This window comes from Etheostoma spectabile, chromosome 24 (assembly GCF_008692095.1).
Source record: "Etheostoma spectabile isolate EspeVRDwgs_2016 chromosome 24, UIUC_Espe_1.0, whole genome shotgun sequence".
Lineage (NCBI taxonomy): Eukaryota > Metazoa > Chordata > Actinopteri > Perciformes > Percidae > Etheostoma > Etheostoma spectabile.
The window spans coordinates 13,947,661-13,965,323 of NC_045756.1; the positions used below are offsets into that span (position 1 = coordinate 13,947,661).

The 17,663-nt window shown below is 45.2% G+C and overlaps 1 protein-coding gene across 2 annotated transcripts in view; it reads right to left on the reverse strand.

Annotated features, from left to right (window-relative positions):
• Positions 1–290: 290 nt before the first annotated feature.
• Positions 291–17,663, reverse strand: part of nrp2a (neuropilin 2a) — a 61,011-nt gene continuing 43,638 nt past the window's right edge. The window contains exons 12-18 of one of the 2 annotated variants that reach the window (XM_032506369.1): positions 14,968–15,048; positions 14,650–14,754; positions 10,974–11,239; positions 10,238–10,334; positions 8,470–8,502; positions 3,586–3,648; positions 291–2,751 (exon numbers count right to left, since the gene is read on the reverse strand). In XM_032506369.1, the coding sequence (XP_032362260.1) occupies positions 2,447–2,751; positions 3,586–3,648; positions 8,470–8,502; positions 10,238–10,334; positions 10,974–11,239; positions 14,650–14,754; positions 14,968–15,048 (950 nt within the window). In that variant the 3' untranslated portion in view covers positions 291–2,446. Of the gene's footprint in view, positions 2,752–3,585; positions 3,649–3,873; positions 6,618–8,469; positions 8,503–10,237; positions 10,335–10,973; positions 11,240–14,649; positions 14,755–14,967; positions 15,049–17,663 lie in introns of those variants that run through there. The other variant, XM_032506370.1, reaches the window with a different exon arrangement.

Below are 17,663 nucleotides of genomic sequence, written 5' to 3' on the forward strand. Positions count from 1 at the left end.
CCAGAGGTCCATACTAATGGGACATCATGTGGAGATTAGAGGCCAAGTATACCAGGCTGACAACATTATGGCATTATGTATGTATGTGTGTGTATGTGACAAATAAAGTAAGTATGTGTGTGAATGTGTGTGAATGTGTGTGTTTGTGTGTTAGATTCCACATGTGTATTCTTCTTGCAATTAAAAGTGAGAGTCTGGCTCAAAGTCTCAGATGGAGTTTGTGGGTGAAACAAAAATGTCAATCAAACCTTTCATACAATGTATCACAGCAAGAAAACTATAGCCAGCTGTTTCCTCAGTATGGTATAAATCCTTTATTAAATAATCATAACAATAATTATAATAACGATCATAAAAAGAGCATTTCTGTACAAAGACCCCTCTAAAACAACAACAACAGCAGTCCGAGCAGTGCGAAAGGGGGGGATTCTGTCCTTTTTTGAACGTTTGTTTGGTCCTCCCGGGTAGAAGGGGGCGCTGTGACTGTCACTGTGAGTGTCAAGTTACTGTATCTGATACCGGCTCCAAAGGCAAGCTGGATCCCCGAGGCTCCAAGGCACTTTGAAGAGAGTCAGTGGGGTCCATAGAAGTGGGCCTCAGAGGAGAGGGACAGCGTGTGTGTGTGTGTGTGTACATGGTGATGGTGGATGGGATGATATGTTGAGTTCATGTGTGCGTGTAGTGAATCCATGGCATTTGTGTACGACATGGTCTTAAATATATACCTCTGGCTTTTCAGCAGCAAGCATTGTTCTCTTCACTTTTAGGTCTGAGTGCCTCTCGGTGTGTGTGTGTGTGTGTCCCCGAACTTTCATGTGAGAGAGGGTGTGTATTCATGTTCTGTATATACATCTGTATATACAAGTGAAGTAATGTGTGTAATGTATGTGTGTGGGAGGGAGACTTCTTCTCTCACCCTCTCCTTCTCATGGCTTATGAGTCCCATTCAGAGAGTGCAACACAAGACCCTTTCTGATTGGTTAAAAAAAAAAGTCCAGAAGAAGGCCCACCTTGCTGTGCAAGAGCAGACATTAAAATAAAATTTAAATAAAATGTAACAGAAAACAGACGCAACGAACCAGTAGATTGAGGCGGGGGTGGTGTGATCTGTGGGTATGTGTGAGATGGGGGTGGGGGGGGGGGTAGGTCCTTTAAATCATGGCTTTTGAGGTCCACATGTAAAACGAGAGAGATGGGTACCTCCTCTCTTGTGGTGCCTCAACGTTCCTTTTTCAACATTTCCGCAAACAGTTTGCTTTAAGGCTTTGTTGTGTGTCCGGGCACAGTCAATCGAGACGAGCGCTTTCTGGCATTTGCTTTTTGATCCCGTTTGCTTTCCGTCCTCACGAAAAGCCCAGGGAGAACATCGCCCCTTTGACAGAGAGAGAGAGAGAGAGGCAGGGGATTGGCGTGCTCTGTCAGTCATATAGTCTCTCTCCCTCTCGCTTTGTTTGTCTTTCTTCAGTAGTTTTCCGTCTCTGCCCTTACCAGCAATCCATAGGTTGCACCGACCAACGCGCCTGCACCTTTCACCATTAACCACAATGTAAACATGACCTTCTCATTGACAGGAACCAGTAACAACAGTCTCTGACAACTAAATCTAACAATAACTCTCTCCGTCCTTAAAAGAATGTGTTAAAATGCCCCCCCCCCCCCCACCCACCACCTCCCCAACTCTACACACACATAGACGTTCTCTGCCTCTTTTTTTTTTCAACTTATCTGCCATCACAGACTGGCGATAGGCCAGAACGAAAACATTTAACAGAAAGAGAGTGATGAGAAAGACAAACTCGATGGACGTCTGCGACTAAAAACCAACCACACACTGTCAGGAACTAAGAGGATAACTGAGGCTGGTAGGTAGCAGAGTCTACGACGGAACCAAAAAAGCCAAAGAGCCACACTAAGGAGCTAAGTTCTAGGCCACTGTGTTCACATGTGATCAAAAAAAGACGCTTTCTAAGCACGTTCCTAACCTACCACCTTTCCAACACAATGTGTTCTGACTCAGTATGTGTAGCTTACAGTATCCAGCTTCAAAACTAGACCTCTAACAACTCTATGATGCATTTATAAACACTTCTCTTTTGGTGGCGCAGGAATCTGTAATTGATATGTGTAGATATTTTTTGAGGCCTAACATCACTGCAATGAAACAATCTCTCTGGGTAACTTTCACCACAAAAACTACCGACACTGGACTGTGCCATGTTTTTTTTCCGAGCAAGAAATGAGTTCTAATTGGAGCAAAAAAAAAAAAAAAAAAGTAAAAAAGTGTCTTTTCTCGTTGTCCATGTGTCCAGGGATCTGCATCACTGAGGAAGCAAACTGATAGTGAACTGGAGAAAATGAAAAATAGTGAGAGGTTTTTCCACAAAATGGCCGTATCTCTCGCTCTCCGTTCCGTCTCCTTTTGCGTTTCCCTCCCTTCGAACCCTCCTCACGCCTCGGTGCAGCAGCGCTGTTGGTTGAGCTTGACCTTGTGCTTGAGGCCGTCGTACAGTTCGAAGTTGTAGTTCTCCAGGGTGGTGGAGGAGCGGGACGACAGGCCGCTGTAGGAGCAGGTGCAGTACAGGAGGAGGCCGGCGCACACCGCCCCGAGCAGGACACCCAGAGAGCTCATGACGATGATGGTGACCAGGATGGGGTCCAGGGTGTACAGCCACGAGTTGTCCTTCTCTGAGACGCGGGTCACCGGAGGCTCAGAGGACGGCGATGCTGTGTTCCACTCGGGGAACTGTAAAACTGTGACGGGAGGGGAAGGAGGAAGAAAAAGTAGACGAGAAAAGTTAATTTTTACGACCGTTAGAAGTGACGTGGACATTTTAACACCTGTAGTATGTGTTCTCTGGTCCGAATCGGGTTTTGTAAACCGAACCAAGGTTTTCCCAGTGGTTCGGTTTTGCTTCACACAAAAAAAAAATTCCAAGCAAACCAAAATGCATCACTACAAACCAGACAAGAACATTCACTCCTCTTATTGGTCAGATGTGTCTGGGGCGGGAGCGAGAAAGTAAATACATGAAGAATGTCCTGTGTTCTGGACTAGCGCGTATTTCTTGCATCTCCAAGGTCAAACCAGCTTTTTTATTTTAAATGATTTTTCAGACATTGTCACGCAAGTGACGTCACTATGTCGAGACTTCACTCTGCTGTGCCGGTGTCTGTCTCTGACTTTAGCTGTGGCTGGTTTGACCACGGAAACGCGAGTGCCGACGAGCTTGGCCGCAGTCTGTTTCTTTGGGAGAAACCATGAAAGCTGCCACACTTAGCATGGGCTGCTGCATCGCGGTTTGCAAAGCACACCTGACTACAGGAGTCATTTAGCTCCCACTTGCGGAGTACACATAGTTGGGTTGGTTCGAAGTTGGATCACGTTCTCATTCAGAGTTCGTGGTCTGCTTTTGGTGTGCCTCTGAGTGCGATTGCGGGATTCATACCCGCACAATGAACCGCACCAAAAGGGGGAAAACAAACTCGAGTGCGATTCAAATGAACTAAATGAGGCAGGTGTGAAAGACCCCTAAAATTCAGGCTCTGATGATCAAAAGGTGTTGTAGTATGTTCTTTATGTCTTACCTCCACCTAGTGGGTCTCTCCCACTGAAAAGTCGTCCATCTCCAAATTCAGTGGGTCTCTTAACTGTCAGAGAGAAGCACAGGAAACACAACCTTTAAGCATCAAGCTAATCCTACACATGGCTCCAATTTAATACATTTTGTAATGCTTAGAATGAGTAATAACAGGTGGCATTTATTTAGGCAAGTATTTACTGATAAATAACCCTTTGGATATTGTAAATGCATTGTTGATGTCAGTTGTGAACATGTAGTAATTTTAGCATCCATACACACACATAAATGTCTCGGAATAATAGAAAAATATGACTTTATTAATAGAGAAAGATCATCATGATACATTCCTGTCAAACACAGTCATCACATAGCATACTGATGTTATAAGACTGTTCATTCCATGTGTGAATAAAGATGCAAACACGTTAATCAAATAGTTAACAATACCCATCATTATCACCATTAAAATCATCGACACTGTTACTGTCATGTTTAAGAGTGGTGTATAAGATGATAAAAGAAAAAAATAAAAAAAACGAGAAAAAAAGAATAGTGGCAAAAAATGTCAACATTTAAGTAGTGCTTGTGACAGTCCTTCTCTGAAACGTGGTGTGAACAGAAAATGAATTTTGTATGTTAGAGTCTGAGTTGATAGATTATGAATGTGGTAAAACTAGCAATGGCTGCAGCACTTTAGTTGATCCAAATGGCTTAAGTGTACTTATACTTTATATAAGGTTTCTTTGTGTGTGTGTGTGTGTGTTTGTGTGCGCATTTGTGTCAATGTGTAAGTGTGTGTTTGCACTTGCTGCTCTTGGCAAGCATGCAGGAGTGGGAGTAACTGCTTGGCAAGGGACACGTCTGGATCTGGAGGTCTTTGATGGCCAATGGCATTATCAATACTGTTTCCGGGGCAACTGAATTTGGCAGCACATTGGGCGACGGAGAGGTGTGGTAGATGGGAGAGAAAAGTGCTTAGCACAGTCTGAATAAATGTAATATGTCCATTTACTAATTACAACTATTAGAGGCTTGGAGCGCAACGGTGTCGAGATGGCCCAAGTAGGGTGTCCAACCCCTCCTCCCCCCCCCAAGATGATTTAAAAGCACAAAGTGAGAGTGTGCCAAAAAACACTTCTCTCCCACTCTGGAGAGAAAAGTGCAGCTTCTAAATTGTGGCAACAAATCGAGGTGCATTCTGCTGAGCTGTGCACTATTTTGTGACAGATATCTGCTGGTGTGACGGATCACGAACGCCCCGCCTGTTAAGCCACCGAGTGAAGATCTCAATTTCATTCAATCTAGAGCGTTAAAGTGAGCGCGTCGAACCTCACCACCTCTGTCCCGACTGATGAGTGAAATTGGTGCCAATTTGTCTAGCTCGGTCAGCGTTTCGAGAAATTTCTCAATAAATCCTTCTTTCAGATCCCAGATATGTTAACCATTAGTAAGAAGTGCATTAGCTATGTCTTGTTTTATGTAAATAGCCATTTATGGCATCTCATGGCAATAGAGAAAGGACCATCAATAGCGGGGGCTCTGCTCTGATCTTCATGTCTTGGATCTCTCTCAAGGGTGCACATATACAGCAAAACACTGCACTTATGTCTTCCAGCTGGTCCAGCGGCATTGTGGGATTTGTAGGAGTAAAAACCAAGACAGAAATGGCGATGGCTGACAGCTGTGCCTATTTACAACCCTAAAAACAACAAGCACATATTCCCACTGAAAACAGAACAAAGCTTGGCTCAGCGTGAGTTTCATCTGGTCAGCTCAAAGACACATGGAGAACAACGGGAGCGGGTGGTATGAAGCACAAATGGGAGTGGGAACAACGTGCTTTATTACGGCAGAGAATCAAGATGAAACACTAAACACTGACGACGGCTGCATCCATCACTGACTGATGCCTTTATCAGGAGAAGACAAGACTTTCAATCAAACGAGCTGGTTATCTCCATTTGTGATGCAGGACTTAAAGTATGATGGATTTGCATTCTTTTGTTTTTAAATGTGCACATGCTCTGTTGAAAAGCACAATGGAGAAGGTTTTTTTTTTTTCCTCCTCCGTTACAACCCCCCCACTATTGTTACAACTCATATCACAGCTATCTCATGTTGTTATGACAGAGATACCAAGAGCTTTATTTTCTGGGGCTTGCCAGTTAATTTCCACAGCTAGCACGTTGGATGCCTCTCAGCCTAACAGTCCCCCCCCCCCCCTCTCTCATCACTGCAGAGCTCCTCGTGTCTCTGGGGTCTTGTTTTAGTCGGTGGTTTGGCAGCTCTGGCTGGCTCTCGCAGCGGAACCAGCTCAACCAGCTCAACCCCCTTTTCGTCCCAGCCCACACATGTCTGTGTGCGTGTCCATGCTGGGGTCAATCCAGGAGGACCGTTGGGGTTATGAGGAGCCAGACGGAACTCAATGGTCCGAAGCAAGCTGTTCACATAAATAACTTACTCTGACTTCAGTCCTCACATCAGGAGCAGCAAAGTGTGAGAACGTCAACAGCCAACTCCTTAATGGAACAAATAAAACAGCAACCGAAAGCTACATCCATTGGAGACACAGAGAGAGCACACAGTGTTTCTTTGCAAATATTCACTTGGCAGTTTAGGACAATGTCGTCATCGCCCTTGCAACTGTAAACTAAATGAGGGAGGGGTTGGTCGAGTGGATATTCTTGCGGCATCACGACACACACTGCCACGGACATCACAAGTTGGCGTCCTGCTCTACGCAGCTAAGTGCTTCTTTTCAGCAGAGGGTACGGTGTCGGTCCCGGCTGTCCAACCTCACTGTCAGGACTGGCTCCACCCCTGGGGCGGCCATACTGGAGGACCAGTTAGAATACTGGAAGCACTGTGAGGAGCTGTGATAGGCCACTGACAGCTGGCTCTTCTTGGTGGCCAGGTGTTGTCGGCAGCAACAGAGGGCTCTGACCAAGATGGCCACGGCCAGTAGAAGGAGGGCGCCCCCGGCGGCCATAATGTAATACCAGTGGATGGGCAAGGGAGGCACAGGAACGCCTCCCCCTGGTGGAGAGATACAGAATAATTGCCAGCGGGAAAAGAGAGGAGTGGCACTTGTTTATTTTCTACATTTAACTCTCTATTTTGTATCCCTATTGGTCTTCATCATACGAACAGCGGGCGTGCACCTCATATGAGCATGCACAAGCATGCCAGTTGCAAAAAAATTAAATAAATCTCCAAGGCCAAAAAAAAAAAAGAGGAAAAATTAAAATGCATCCATTTCTCTCATGTAGCTTGGGTTGCAGTTGGAGGACAAGTTTTCACACCAAGATCATCAAGAGATTTGGTTTGAAATCAGTCCAATGGTTGATCCAGTCAAATTTCAAAGCAATTATTGTTTTTTCTCAGAGCTACAACGGAATGACTTGGTGTGAAATGAACGCCAAAATAATTAGTTATAAAAGCACCCACACACATTGAATTAAGTAGCTTCGTCTTTCTGTTTCGCACTGGCACAGGAAGTCACAAACAGCCCCCTGATAAAGAACCATGCAAGAATCAGTCGGACACCACATGGTAATCCAATGTTCCAGAGCACTCGGAGCTGATATTGGACTGGGATTTGTTATTTAGCTGGCTCGAGTTGGCAGATTTGTTTTGAGTACATAATTTATCCTGTTCTCTGTTTTTGGTTTTTCATTTTCCTTTTTCTCATGCATCAGCCTCCTGGCCAGTTCTCTCCTCTTCAAGCCAAGCTCTGTCTCCTTGGAGACTATCTCCACAGATCCTCTACACTGCTGCCCTTGGCTTGAACCCCCTTTCTTAAATTCTTAGTAAGAACCAACTAACCACCTTCCAAGAAGCCTCTATCAGACTATCCAAGACTGCTATGCAAAAATGAACCCCTGAAGACGTTGAAAAAAAAAAATAAGAAAAAAATAAACCCAAATGTACCATACAGACTTAATGTGGAGAGTCATAAGACCGAGAGAATGTCAAATTGAACTAGGGAAAGTGAAGCTGAGCTGAATACATCCTGATTTTTGGACCGTGTCACATAATTACAGAGGGAAATGGTGCATGCTCCTGCTACTTCACACTGCACACACTTATTAGACAGAGCTGAGTTAGAGAGAGGAGCGAGAGACACCCGTGCTTGCCGCTGCTCAGTCACTCTATCTGATTGCTATTCACCGGGGACACTGGTGTGTACGCGTGCGGTGGTATTAATGTGTGTGTTTGTACATGTCTGTCAAGTGTTAGAGACTCTGTGCGAGCGAGTGTGTGCGTGTGTGTGCGTGTGAGGGCAGAAGAGTAGAAAAGCCAAAGAAGTGCACACACATCACATTTGCACTCTTATCTTATTGGAAGACATTATGAGATGCCAAAACACTAACATCAATCTCATAGAATCCCCCAGGATGCTCTAAATATTTTTCACGAGGCAGACAGTTATTTAAAACCCTTCAGGCTGTGTCAGGCAGTGTAGAACTGAGAATATGTAGCTCTTTTCAAATATCTGACTCCATGAGGTGCACTTGATTTGGCTTGTCATGCACGCAGAGTTTGCTGTTTTGAGCCTAATCCTTTGTTTCCAGAGACTGACAAGGTAAAACTAGTGCACAACAGCGTATCACTAAAATAATCTATCTTCCAACTTAGTTTGAGTTCGGGAAAATTCATTTGGTATTTGCAAATTCGATAATTAAGGTTTTAGCAAGGGGTTTTAATAATGAATGCAGATTTATTCATCTGGAATCACACAGCTCTAGCAGACTCAGCCTCTGTGTTGACGGTGAGGACTGGTTTGGGCTACTTAGTGCCACCAAGCAAAAAACCCCAGGCTAGTGCATACCAACGAGCAGGAAGCAAGACCAGAGAGGAAGTGACATCATATCAAATTCAAACTCACCGGAATTTTCAGGAGAGAATGCTGCAATGGGTTCTGCGAGGACAGAGAGAGAGTCAGGCAGACATGGAGACAGGAACAGAGAGAGAGACAGAGAGAGAGAGACAGAGAGAGACCTGTTAGATAACTTTAAATACGAGGGAAAAGTCAACCAAATGTCACACAAATGTCACAAGACTATCAAAGTCCTCCAGAGGAAATTTAAGTTAATTCCTCAGATAGCTCACATGAGTTATGGCATTTACTCGGCTTCTTAGCCAGAATGCAATTTCAAATAGAGCACATTGTGTAAGTTGGGAATCTAAGTCGGGCTGTGCTGAGAGTGTATATATGTACGTGTGTGTGTCTGCGGACGCAAAGTTTACGCATTTCAAGTTGTTTATCTGCCTAGTCCAGTTAATCTAGAGCGGGCAGGGTTTTTTGGCTTACTGCAAATGCACAGAGCAGAACCTTCACTTTGATTGCCTGGAATGCAAACACAAAGAACTGGTGTGTGTGTCTTTGTGTGTGTGTGTTTGTGTGGGTGTCATGGGGCGGGTGGGAGCGAAAGAAAGAAGGAAACTGACTAGGGAACTGGCGCCTTTTGGCGGGAACGCCAACGCACTGTGAAAAAACTCAACTGCGTCGGGTGATAAGCAACATCCCAGAATGCTCTGGGAGTGGCGAAGGAGGGGAGGGAAGGCAGGAAGGAGGAAACACAGCAGCATGAGGCAAGGGGGGGGGGGGGGGGGGGGGGGGCTAGGCTGTCATCTTTGCCTGCCAGGCTGCTGTGCTGCTTAGACTGTCTCAAGACTCTCGTGACACAGGCATACACACAAAAATGCAAGATACAAAAACATGAGTGTACGCCGCAACCTAGGGACACTTCACACACACGTGCACGCTTTCCCTCGACGGCCCACGGACTGTGGTCCAGCTCCAAAGCACACTGGACGTCAGTCAGAAGTGATGACGGCAGGTTTTTGGCTCTGAACCCCCGGCTCGGTCTCTGATCTGTTTAAGACCCTCTCCAAAGCCCCTGCTCGGGCCAGATTAAGGGGGCTGTGCTGGTGCTCGGCTCACACCAGGCACCCAGAAAGTTGCTTGGGAAACAGCCTGTCTACTTATTCCCTTTGACGGCTCAGAAAAAGCTCTGTTTACAAATACGAAAGAGGAGTGAGTGTAAAAGAGATGGAGGGAGAGGAGGGAAAGAGAAGAAGTGAAATCTAATGAAACATAGATTAGCATCGCCGGGGCCCACGGGGCGTTTATGGCCTAGTTTTCCTATTCTTCTTTTTCTTTTCTTTTTTTTTTGTGGAGGAATAAATGCTGTCCCTCCCTCTCCTTCCTCCTTTCATCTCTGTATTCGGTTTGCTCTTGGAGGAGAGGCTGTCTCTGAAACTGGGATGGGAGGGGTGCGGGAGTGAAGGGAGGATTGGGGGGGGGGGCGAGGGTGTTTATCACTTCATGTGTGTCACTGTTCAAGGACCTTCAAGCTGAAAGTGGAGGAGGTGGAATGGAAATGGCAGATTGATGGGAGGGCGAGATTACGAGGCGATGGAGAAGTTGACAGAGGATGAGAGAGAGCTGGTGGGTCAAATGGATGTGTGCGTACTGTACATGTATATTTGTTTTTAAATATTCTTCTTTATGGAGAAGATTTCGGCAAACTGAAGCAAAAAATACTGTTTGTCCCTGTCTGTCTGTCAGAGAGTTGTCCTTAGAAATGCATGGATGTGATGTGCCGAAGAGTGTGTGTGTGTGTGTGTGTGTGCGTTTGTGTGTGACTTACGTGTGCACTCTTTCAGAGGAATGCTAGAGCTCATGTGGATGTTGTCTATCCAGATGTGTCCTCTAGTGCCGTGCACAAAGTATCCTTCCATCACAACCTACGACATCCAAAACAGGGGAGGAAGAGGAGGAGTTAAAAGTTGAAAAAGAAGAGGAAGACGACGACAGGATGAAGGCAACAGGGACCGGGGGGGGGGGGGGGGGGGGGAGGCAAATTGAGAACAGGGACAAACGAGAGGAGGAGGAGGAGAAAGAAAATAAAAACTTAACACAGTGCCTCTGATTCCAAAGTTGCACCCAACACTTGCAATCATCCTCCCCTTCGTTGCAAGATTCAACTTAATGTTTTATGAGAACATTAACTGCTTGTGATGTCTCTGACAAATGCACAGCGATCCCCGAACAATCGCACAGCCAATAGAGACAATATGGCTTACTTAAGCTCCTTTTGAAGTCATCTTAGTGGCCTAAGGTGACTGAGAGACTGAAAGTGATGCTTTCATATGCTCTGAGACGAATGCTTCTCCATTGCACCTACCCTGATAAATACATTCAAGACATGTTTTTCTTTCTGGGGAGACACATAATAAAGGGTTTGACACAGATGCCTGTTATCAAACAGACATACTTTAATATAGCTGATATTGGCCAGAAGTCTGGTGCTTTCGTAGCAGTGCTGTTATGACTTTTCTAGTCATCTTCTTTATTCAGCCTAAAAAATGTTGGTTTATTACTACCTGGAAGTCTTTAGGGGAGCGAGGCAGGATGGTGCGACCCTCCCTCCAGACGGGTCCCTGATCGTCTTTCAGTGTCCACAGGACAGTCTCCTCGTTGTGGGCGTCCCGCAGCAGGACCTTCAGATGGCCCTGGGCCTCCCCCCACAACTGGTAGGAGAAGAGGAGGCAGAGGGGCCCGGTGTCGGCCGCCACCACGGGGCTCACGAGGCGGGCTTGCTGCTGCTCTGTCTTCAGGCTGGAGTCCATGTACAGATAGCTGTTGAGCTCTGGAGGGGAGATAATGAAAGATGACTTTGTCTTACTCGGAATAAGTGTAAAATGTAATGCCAATTTCACAAGTATCCACACACTCTTTCAACTGTGGTTCAAAGCGTTCCTAAATCCAGATGTGCGGCGATTGCACACACGGTTAGTGTTTTGAAAATCCTGACATATGAAACCTTTTAAAACCTATTGGATGAACTCAGGAATTAAGGAAAAAATAGAAAAAAAGATTCCAGAGCAACAATATGCAACCAAGCTGTTTTAGTATTTGTAACAGTGCCAGAAATGAGCAGAGCTTTGTTTTAACCTTGAGTTTGCTGGTTTGCTATAGTCAAATGAAAGTGAAAAAAGACTAATTTAATGGGTTTTCATTTTAGCCCTCGAGGCAAGAAAAAACTAGGAAATTTGAAGGATGTGTAGACTTGTATAACTGGTAACCACTGTAAATGGAAGCTGCTGGTATGAGTTTGTGAGGCACAAATGGTGCACGCACATACTGTGTATGCATACAGTCACACGGACATAAATCAGTACTGTTTGCACATACAGGCATATTTAGACACATAAATACCCATGTGCACAGTATGTTTTCACACAATTACAGATATCTCAAACAAAAAAGAAATGAATCACGGTGTGTTAACAGGAACGAGATCGCTACCACACAATAGTCACACAAAACAATAGGGAAATGACAAATATAAACACATGGAAGAATAGGACCGGTGAGAGCGTCATTCTTACATGGAGCGCTACCAGAACTCCAGCCAAGACCCTCGGGGCCTATTTCTCTTCATTCCCTTCCAGGTAAATGACTTCAACAGCGGAAAAGTCCCAACAAAACGCACGCCACTCCATTTGTTTACACCAGAGGATGTTTAGTTTGCAAATTGGATGCCGACATGAATTCCATTGTGAGAGATTGGTGAGCCTACAGTGTGTTTGAGTGAGTAGGTGTGTGTGTGTGTGTGTATAAATGTGTGTGTGTGTGTGTGTGTGTGTGTGTGTGTGTGTGTGTGTGTGTGTGTGTGTGTGTGTGTGTGTGTGTGTGTGTGTGTGGTGTGTGTGTGTGAGCTTGACTCACAGAGGCGTCTGGTGAAGAATTTCTTAAGTGGGCACTGTGGGAAATTGTCCAGTATCAACAATCTGCAGATTAAATCACCTGTTTTATCGTGTACAACTGTCTGTGTGTGTTTGTGTGTGCCTTTCTGTCAAGAAAAAAGTAGTCCGCGGCAAATCAGGGATCATACAGGTATTTCCCATAATGTGTCTGTTTCAGTTTTGGATTCCCAGTAACACCACAAGGTTTATCTGCACAGCATCTGTTTTTTATCCAAAGTACCTTACAGTTACATCCGGCCATGCTCAACTTATTGAGTGACTGGGTCCATAACCTTTCGCTGTGTGTGTATATCTGTGTGTATATGTGTGTGTGTGTGTGTGCGGTCTTTCCAGCAGATCCGACAAGCAGTATCTAGAGGAACAAATCTTCCACCGACTTGACAGCTTCCCTCTGGCCGACATACGCCCAGACTCGCCTGTGTGTGACACTTCAGACAGTGTGTGACAGTAGTGTGTGACAGTGTGTCCCTTGGCCCTTCGCAGCCCTCAAATGAGTTGTGTGTGTGTGTGTGTGTGTGTGTGTACTCCCCCTTGTTCCACATTCTTGTGTATATAGACTACTGCATGTGTGTATACAACTATAGAGGATGTGCGGGTGAATCATATTTGTGAGTCCACGAGGTGTTTTATTACACCTGGAAGTGCTGCGTCTTGCAGTGAACCCCCCATTGTTGTGCCTCTTGTTCGCCAGACTGCTCATAATCGAGACTGCCTCGCTGTTAGCAGCCACAACAGAGCATTATTAATCCATTTCACAGCAGTCTCCTGCAGTGAGAAGCAAACAAGGATTCACTCTATGAAGCCTCTATTTAGCATGTTTTTACTAGTTGGGATATATTAAGCCAAATAACGACTAATATGGTGGCTAATTCCAACTCTGTGCCTAATAATTGGTTTCATGCCTGAGGTCAAAAGGTGAGGAGATCCTGGTTTCTGGATCACATGAGAAAAGGAACTCTTTAGAGGATTAAACAGCGATTTGATAGCAGTGAAATAATGATCCTGTGTTGGCTGGGATTTCTGACCTTTGACATTGACAGGAAAATCAAAGGCTGGCACGGTGTGTCAAAACGGCTGGAAATGATACTCCATACATGAAAGCCACAACCGTACTAATCCAAGCAACCCTTTCCAGTCCGGCCGTGATGAAAGAAGCTGCTTTGAAGCCCCCTGTCAAAGACGGCTATGACCTAAATCGGTCATGCTTCAGGAACATTTCTGCCTTCGCTGGGAGATCTATTGCCCTGCTGAACACGACCCAGGTGACATCACAAATTTGACAAAAAAAAAAAAGGTGGGGCATGCTGAACCTCTTGTTTAATTCTTTCCAGCTAGAGAGATGCTTAATCTTTCATGGAGACTTGCTCAAAACCAATGAATTTTAAAACAAGGTTGGGATAACACTCCCTTACCCTGTCCAAGAAAAATTATAAATAGTGCTAAAAAAAGAACTCCCTAAACCCAGCAGGACACGTCTTATATAGTTTTTAATAACACGCCAAAAGCTGCACTTTTGATCCGCGGATATGTATAAAAAGGGAAAATGAATGATTATTTCTTCATGGAGCGTCTAAGTAGATGGAGGTCTACACAGCATCATCTGGGATGTGCCTGCGGTAATGGAGAGGCAGTAACAGACGACTGGGAATAACAGCTCGTCTTTGGAATCTACTGCTCTGAACTTAATTGGAGCTACTGGGTCTAAACTCCTTTCTGCAGAGACGTTGCACGTTTTGACACACAAGCGAGCGAGCGGAGAACTGGTGTATGTCACGCGTGAGTCTGGATGTGCCTGACACGGCGATGGCGGCGCCTGTTTCCCCTCTCATTCCCTCAATTCATTTTCATTCTCATTCGCTCAGGAAAGAGCGGCGCGGCTGGCAGACGATGTTGCTGCTAAATTAGACTGGTTTCAATTTAAGGAATAAATTTAATCAAATTGAAAAAGGGACTCAATGAAGATGCACAAGGAGAATGACTTCATTTAATTAGTGTGTTGTCTGGACTGAGTGAAGTTGATAAAATAAACTTAATGCATTTGTGTTGGTGCAATTTTCGGCGACGAGATGGAATTGCTGTAGCTGCATACATAAAAGCTCTGCAGCAAAGATCCCATGTTAGATGTCCGTAATCAGCCGGAGCTGCTAACTGCACTGTTTTGTAAAATCACCCAGACAACCCCTGCAGGTGACTGTCCGATAAACCAACGCTCCCTGAAGCAGCTCGGAGTCGTTCTGCTAACCGGACAGTGGTCACGCAGAATCTTCGCCTGACTGTTGAGGAGACTCACCGTGGCTGTGGAGGGACCAGAGCAGAGGGGCGTTGGGGTCGTGCGTCCACCCACAAAGGCCGTGGTCAAAGTCACACACGCTGTCTGATGGAGGAGAGGTGGCAACTGTAAAAGTGGAGAGCAGTGAGGAAGGAAAAGAGAGTCAGAGCGAGAGCCAAAGGGCACCGAGGTGTGAGAAATCATTTCAGATAGAGAAGCACTCACAGCTGCTCTCCATGATGTCATACAGCCCTTTCAAAAAAGTTTTCATCTTTTCTATTACTGCTTTCTAATAATACTATCAATCCAGTATGTCTTGTCTTTGTTTCCTGGTCTCACCTGTAGTCGAAATGGGGACAGTGGTGGTTTCAATGTCAGCAGGCAGAGTTGGCGTGGCGGTGTCGACCGGCGTGGTGGTTTCTACAGAAACAAACACAACACAGCTCAGGTCAAAGGTGGGTGTATGAAACAATCCTCAGACCTTATATTACTGTAAAGAGGACATATTAATCACCTAGTGTTTGTTTAAGGTATTATTATTCCATGGTAGCATACGTGAGGGAGGCCCAGGAAAAACAGATGTGAGACGAGGTGATAAGCAACAAAGGCAGAAAAGAACCAGAATGTAACGAAATATAGTGTCTGTATGCATCTTTAATGACCCTCCATTAGGCCTATATTCCAGTAATTAAGAGAAGTAAGGAGAAGCTAATAGTTTTTCTTGAGAATTACATGAAGACGATTGATACTATGGTCATGTCTGTACGCTAAATATGAACCTACTGCCAGCAGCGGGTTAGCTTAGCATAAAGGCTGGAAACAAGGGTAAACAGCTAGACTTGCTCTGCTAAAAGGTAAAAATGAACCTAACATCATGTCTAAAGCCCACTAATTTGCACTTTATAGCTTTTTTGACAGATCCATACAAAAGTTTATGGGGTTATGTACCAGACTAGACTGGAACATCAACAGACGAGACCATGCAGGAACTTATAGTGCACCTTTAATAGCAGTGAGACACTGTTTTAAACAAGAAACCGAAGCGTTATACTGCTGCTCAGTCATTTCTATCCATATTTCAGAACATAAACAGCACTGTATAATAAGTATAAAAATTAAAGTCAGTTAAATAACTGATGTCATTGCTCAAAACCAACTAAGGGTGTTTTTCCACTGCATGGTACCCCCTTGGACTTTTTCGGTTTTCCATTACAAAAAGAAGTCCCTGGTACCTGCTAACGGGTACTTTTTGTAAGTACCATCTCAGTCAAGATACCAAGTGAGCTGAGGCGATGCCAAAAAGTGACATGAAAACCTGCAGGGGGTGTCCTGAGCAAACCCGCCGTGTTTAAATAGTTTAGCCAGCGTTTTTTTTTTTTTTTGCTACCTCCAGCTTCTTTTGAAAGGAGTAAGTCTTCTGGCTGCCGAGAATCAAAAGCAACACACCTTTGATGTTCTGTGTGTGTGTCGCGTTAGGTCACGGCAGTTTCCTGCTATGACGACCAGCCGCAGCGGTACTAATCTGCCACGGGAAGAGGAGGACGGGGCACCGCGGCCGAGTCGAGGCGAGGTGAGCAGGTAACATTAATGGAAAAACGCCGTAAGTCCCGTCTGCTGTCTCCAGACGGCCATCCCACCCAGAGTGTCAGAGACAGTAGAGGGACAGGCGCAGAGAGCACCCAAAGGGGGGCCTCGTCATGTTATGTCTGGGTGCTCAGGCGTCAGTATCTGTCAAATATGCAGACACACACACACAGACGCAGATTTGCTAATACACACAGATGCAGAGTCACACACATCCACATGCATACAGGACTGGGGTTAAGGCTGATGGATGGATGTGTCTAACAAACTCCCCTCGACCTTGGACAGGATGATCACACTCTGGGACTACTCACTGGCTGTCAGAGAGGAACCACGCACACACGCAGGCACACACATACACGCAGGCACACACATACGCGCAGGCACACACATACGCGCAGGCACACACACATACGCCCAGGCACACACACATGTGCGCAGGCACACACATAGGCTCACAAACATATACATAGACATACACACAGATCAATGCTTTCCATGCTTATTTTTCAACATACCAAACACACACACGCATCTCCCACTCTGTTTTCTTGTGTGCATGTGTGTTACCAAGTGTCTCTCACACTCTATAACTCACATGCAGTCAGAAGAAGGGACACAGAAAACACAAAGTGAAATGTATGATTTTCCCTCTGCCTCTAAATCTATTTAGGCGCACTATCACAAGAAAACACATGCAATACACTAAAGGCATAACAATGTGCTCATTAAAACACATCACGCGTGCGCACAAACAGACACATGTTGAACAGGCTGCAGGCGGAATGTGAAGTGGGAGAAAGCACTGTGTTATTAGGAGCAGATGGGTCAACCGTGGTGTGTGATGGGAGTTTACACAGAGGTTTTGGATCACGTCTCAACCGAAGATCCAAATTTATCATGTGAATAAACTATGTAAGCTGTTCTTCCCTCAGTTTCTCTCTGCACAACCACTGCAGCTACTGATGTATGACCCTGGCTTCTTTTTCTGAAAGTGGATTCTTAAGCATATTTTATTTCATATTGCTTTGTTATCTTTCTCTGACATTTCCCATTTAAGTTAATCCAAACAACTCTGAGACTTAAAAGCCTGAAGATGTTCTGTTGGACAGAGCTCATCAGTTTGAAAAGAACAAAACAACAACAATTATGCAGGCATCTTAGAAAAAAGTCACATGGATTCATCACCACTCTTTGCTGTGCTGGCTGGTCTTTCTGCATGACAACTATTAACATTTAAAGGCACTAAGGGCGACAAACACGGCGTGATACACAATTGATCCGCTTAAAGGAACTTCCTATGGAGATGAGCGCGACGGCGCCCCAGCTGGAGAAATAGCAGACATAAAGGGCTGGCCACAGCTGGCAACGGCTTCTGACATTACCACAGCGGTAATGTCATGTCCTTTATGCCTGTCATTAACTACCTAATGAGACTCTTATCGCTGCCG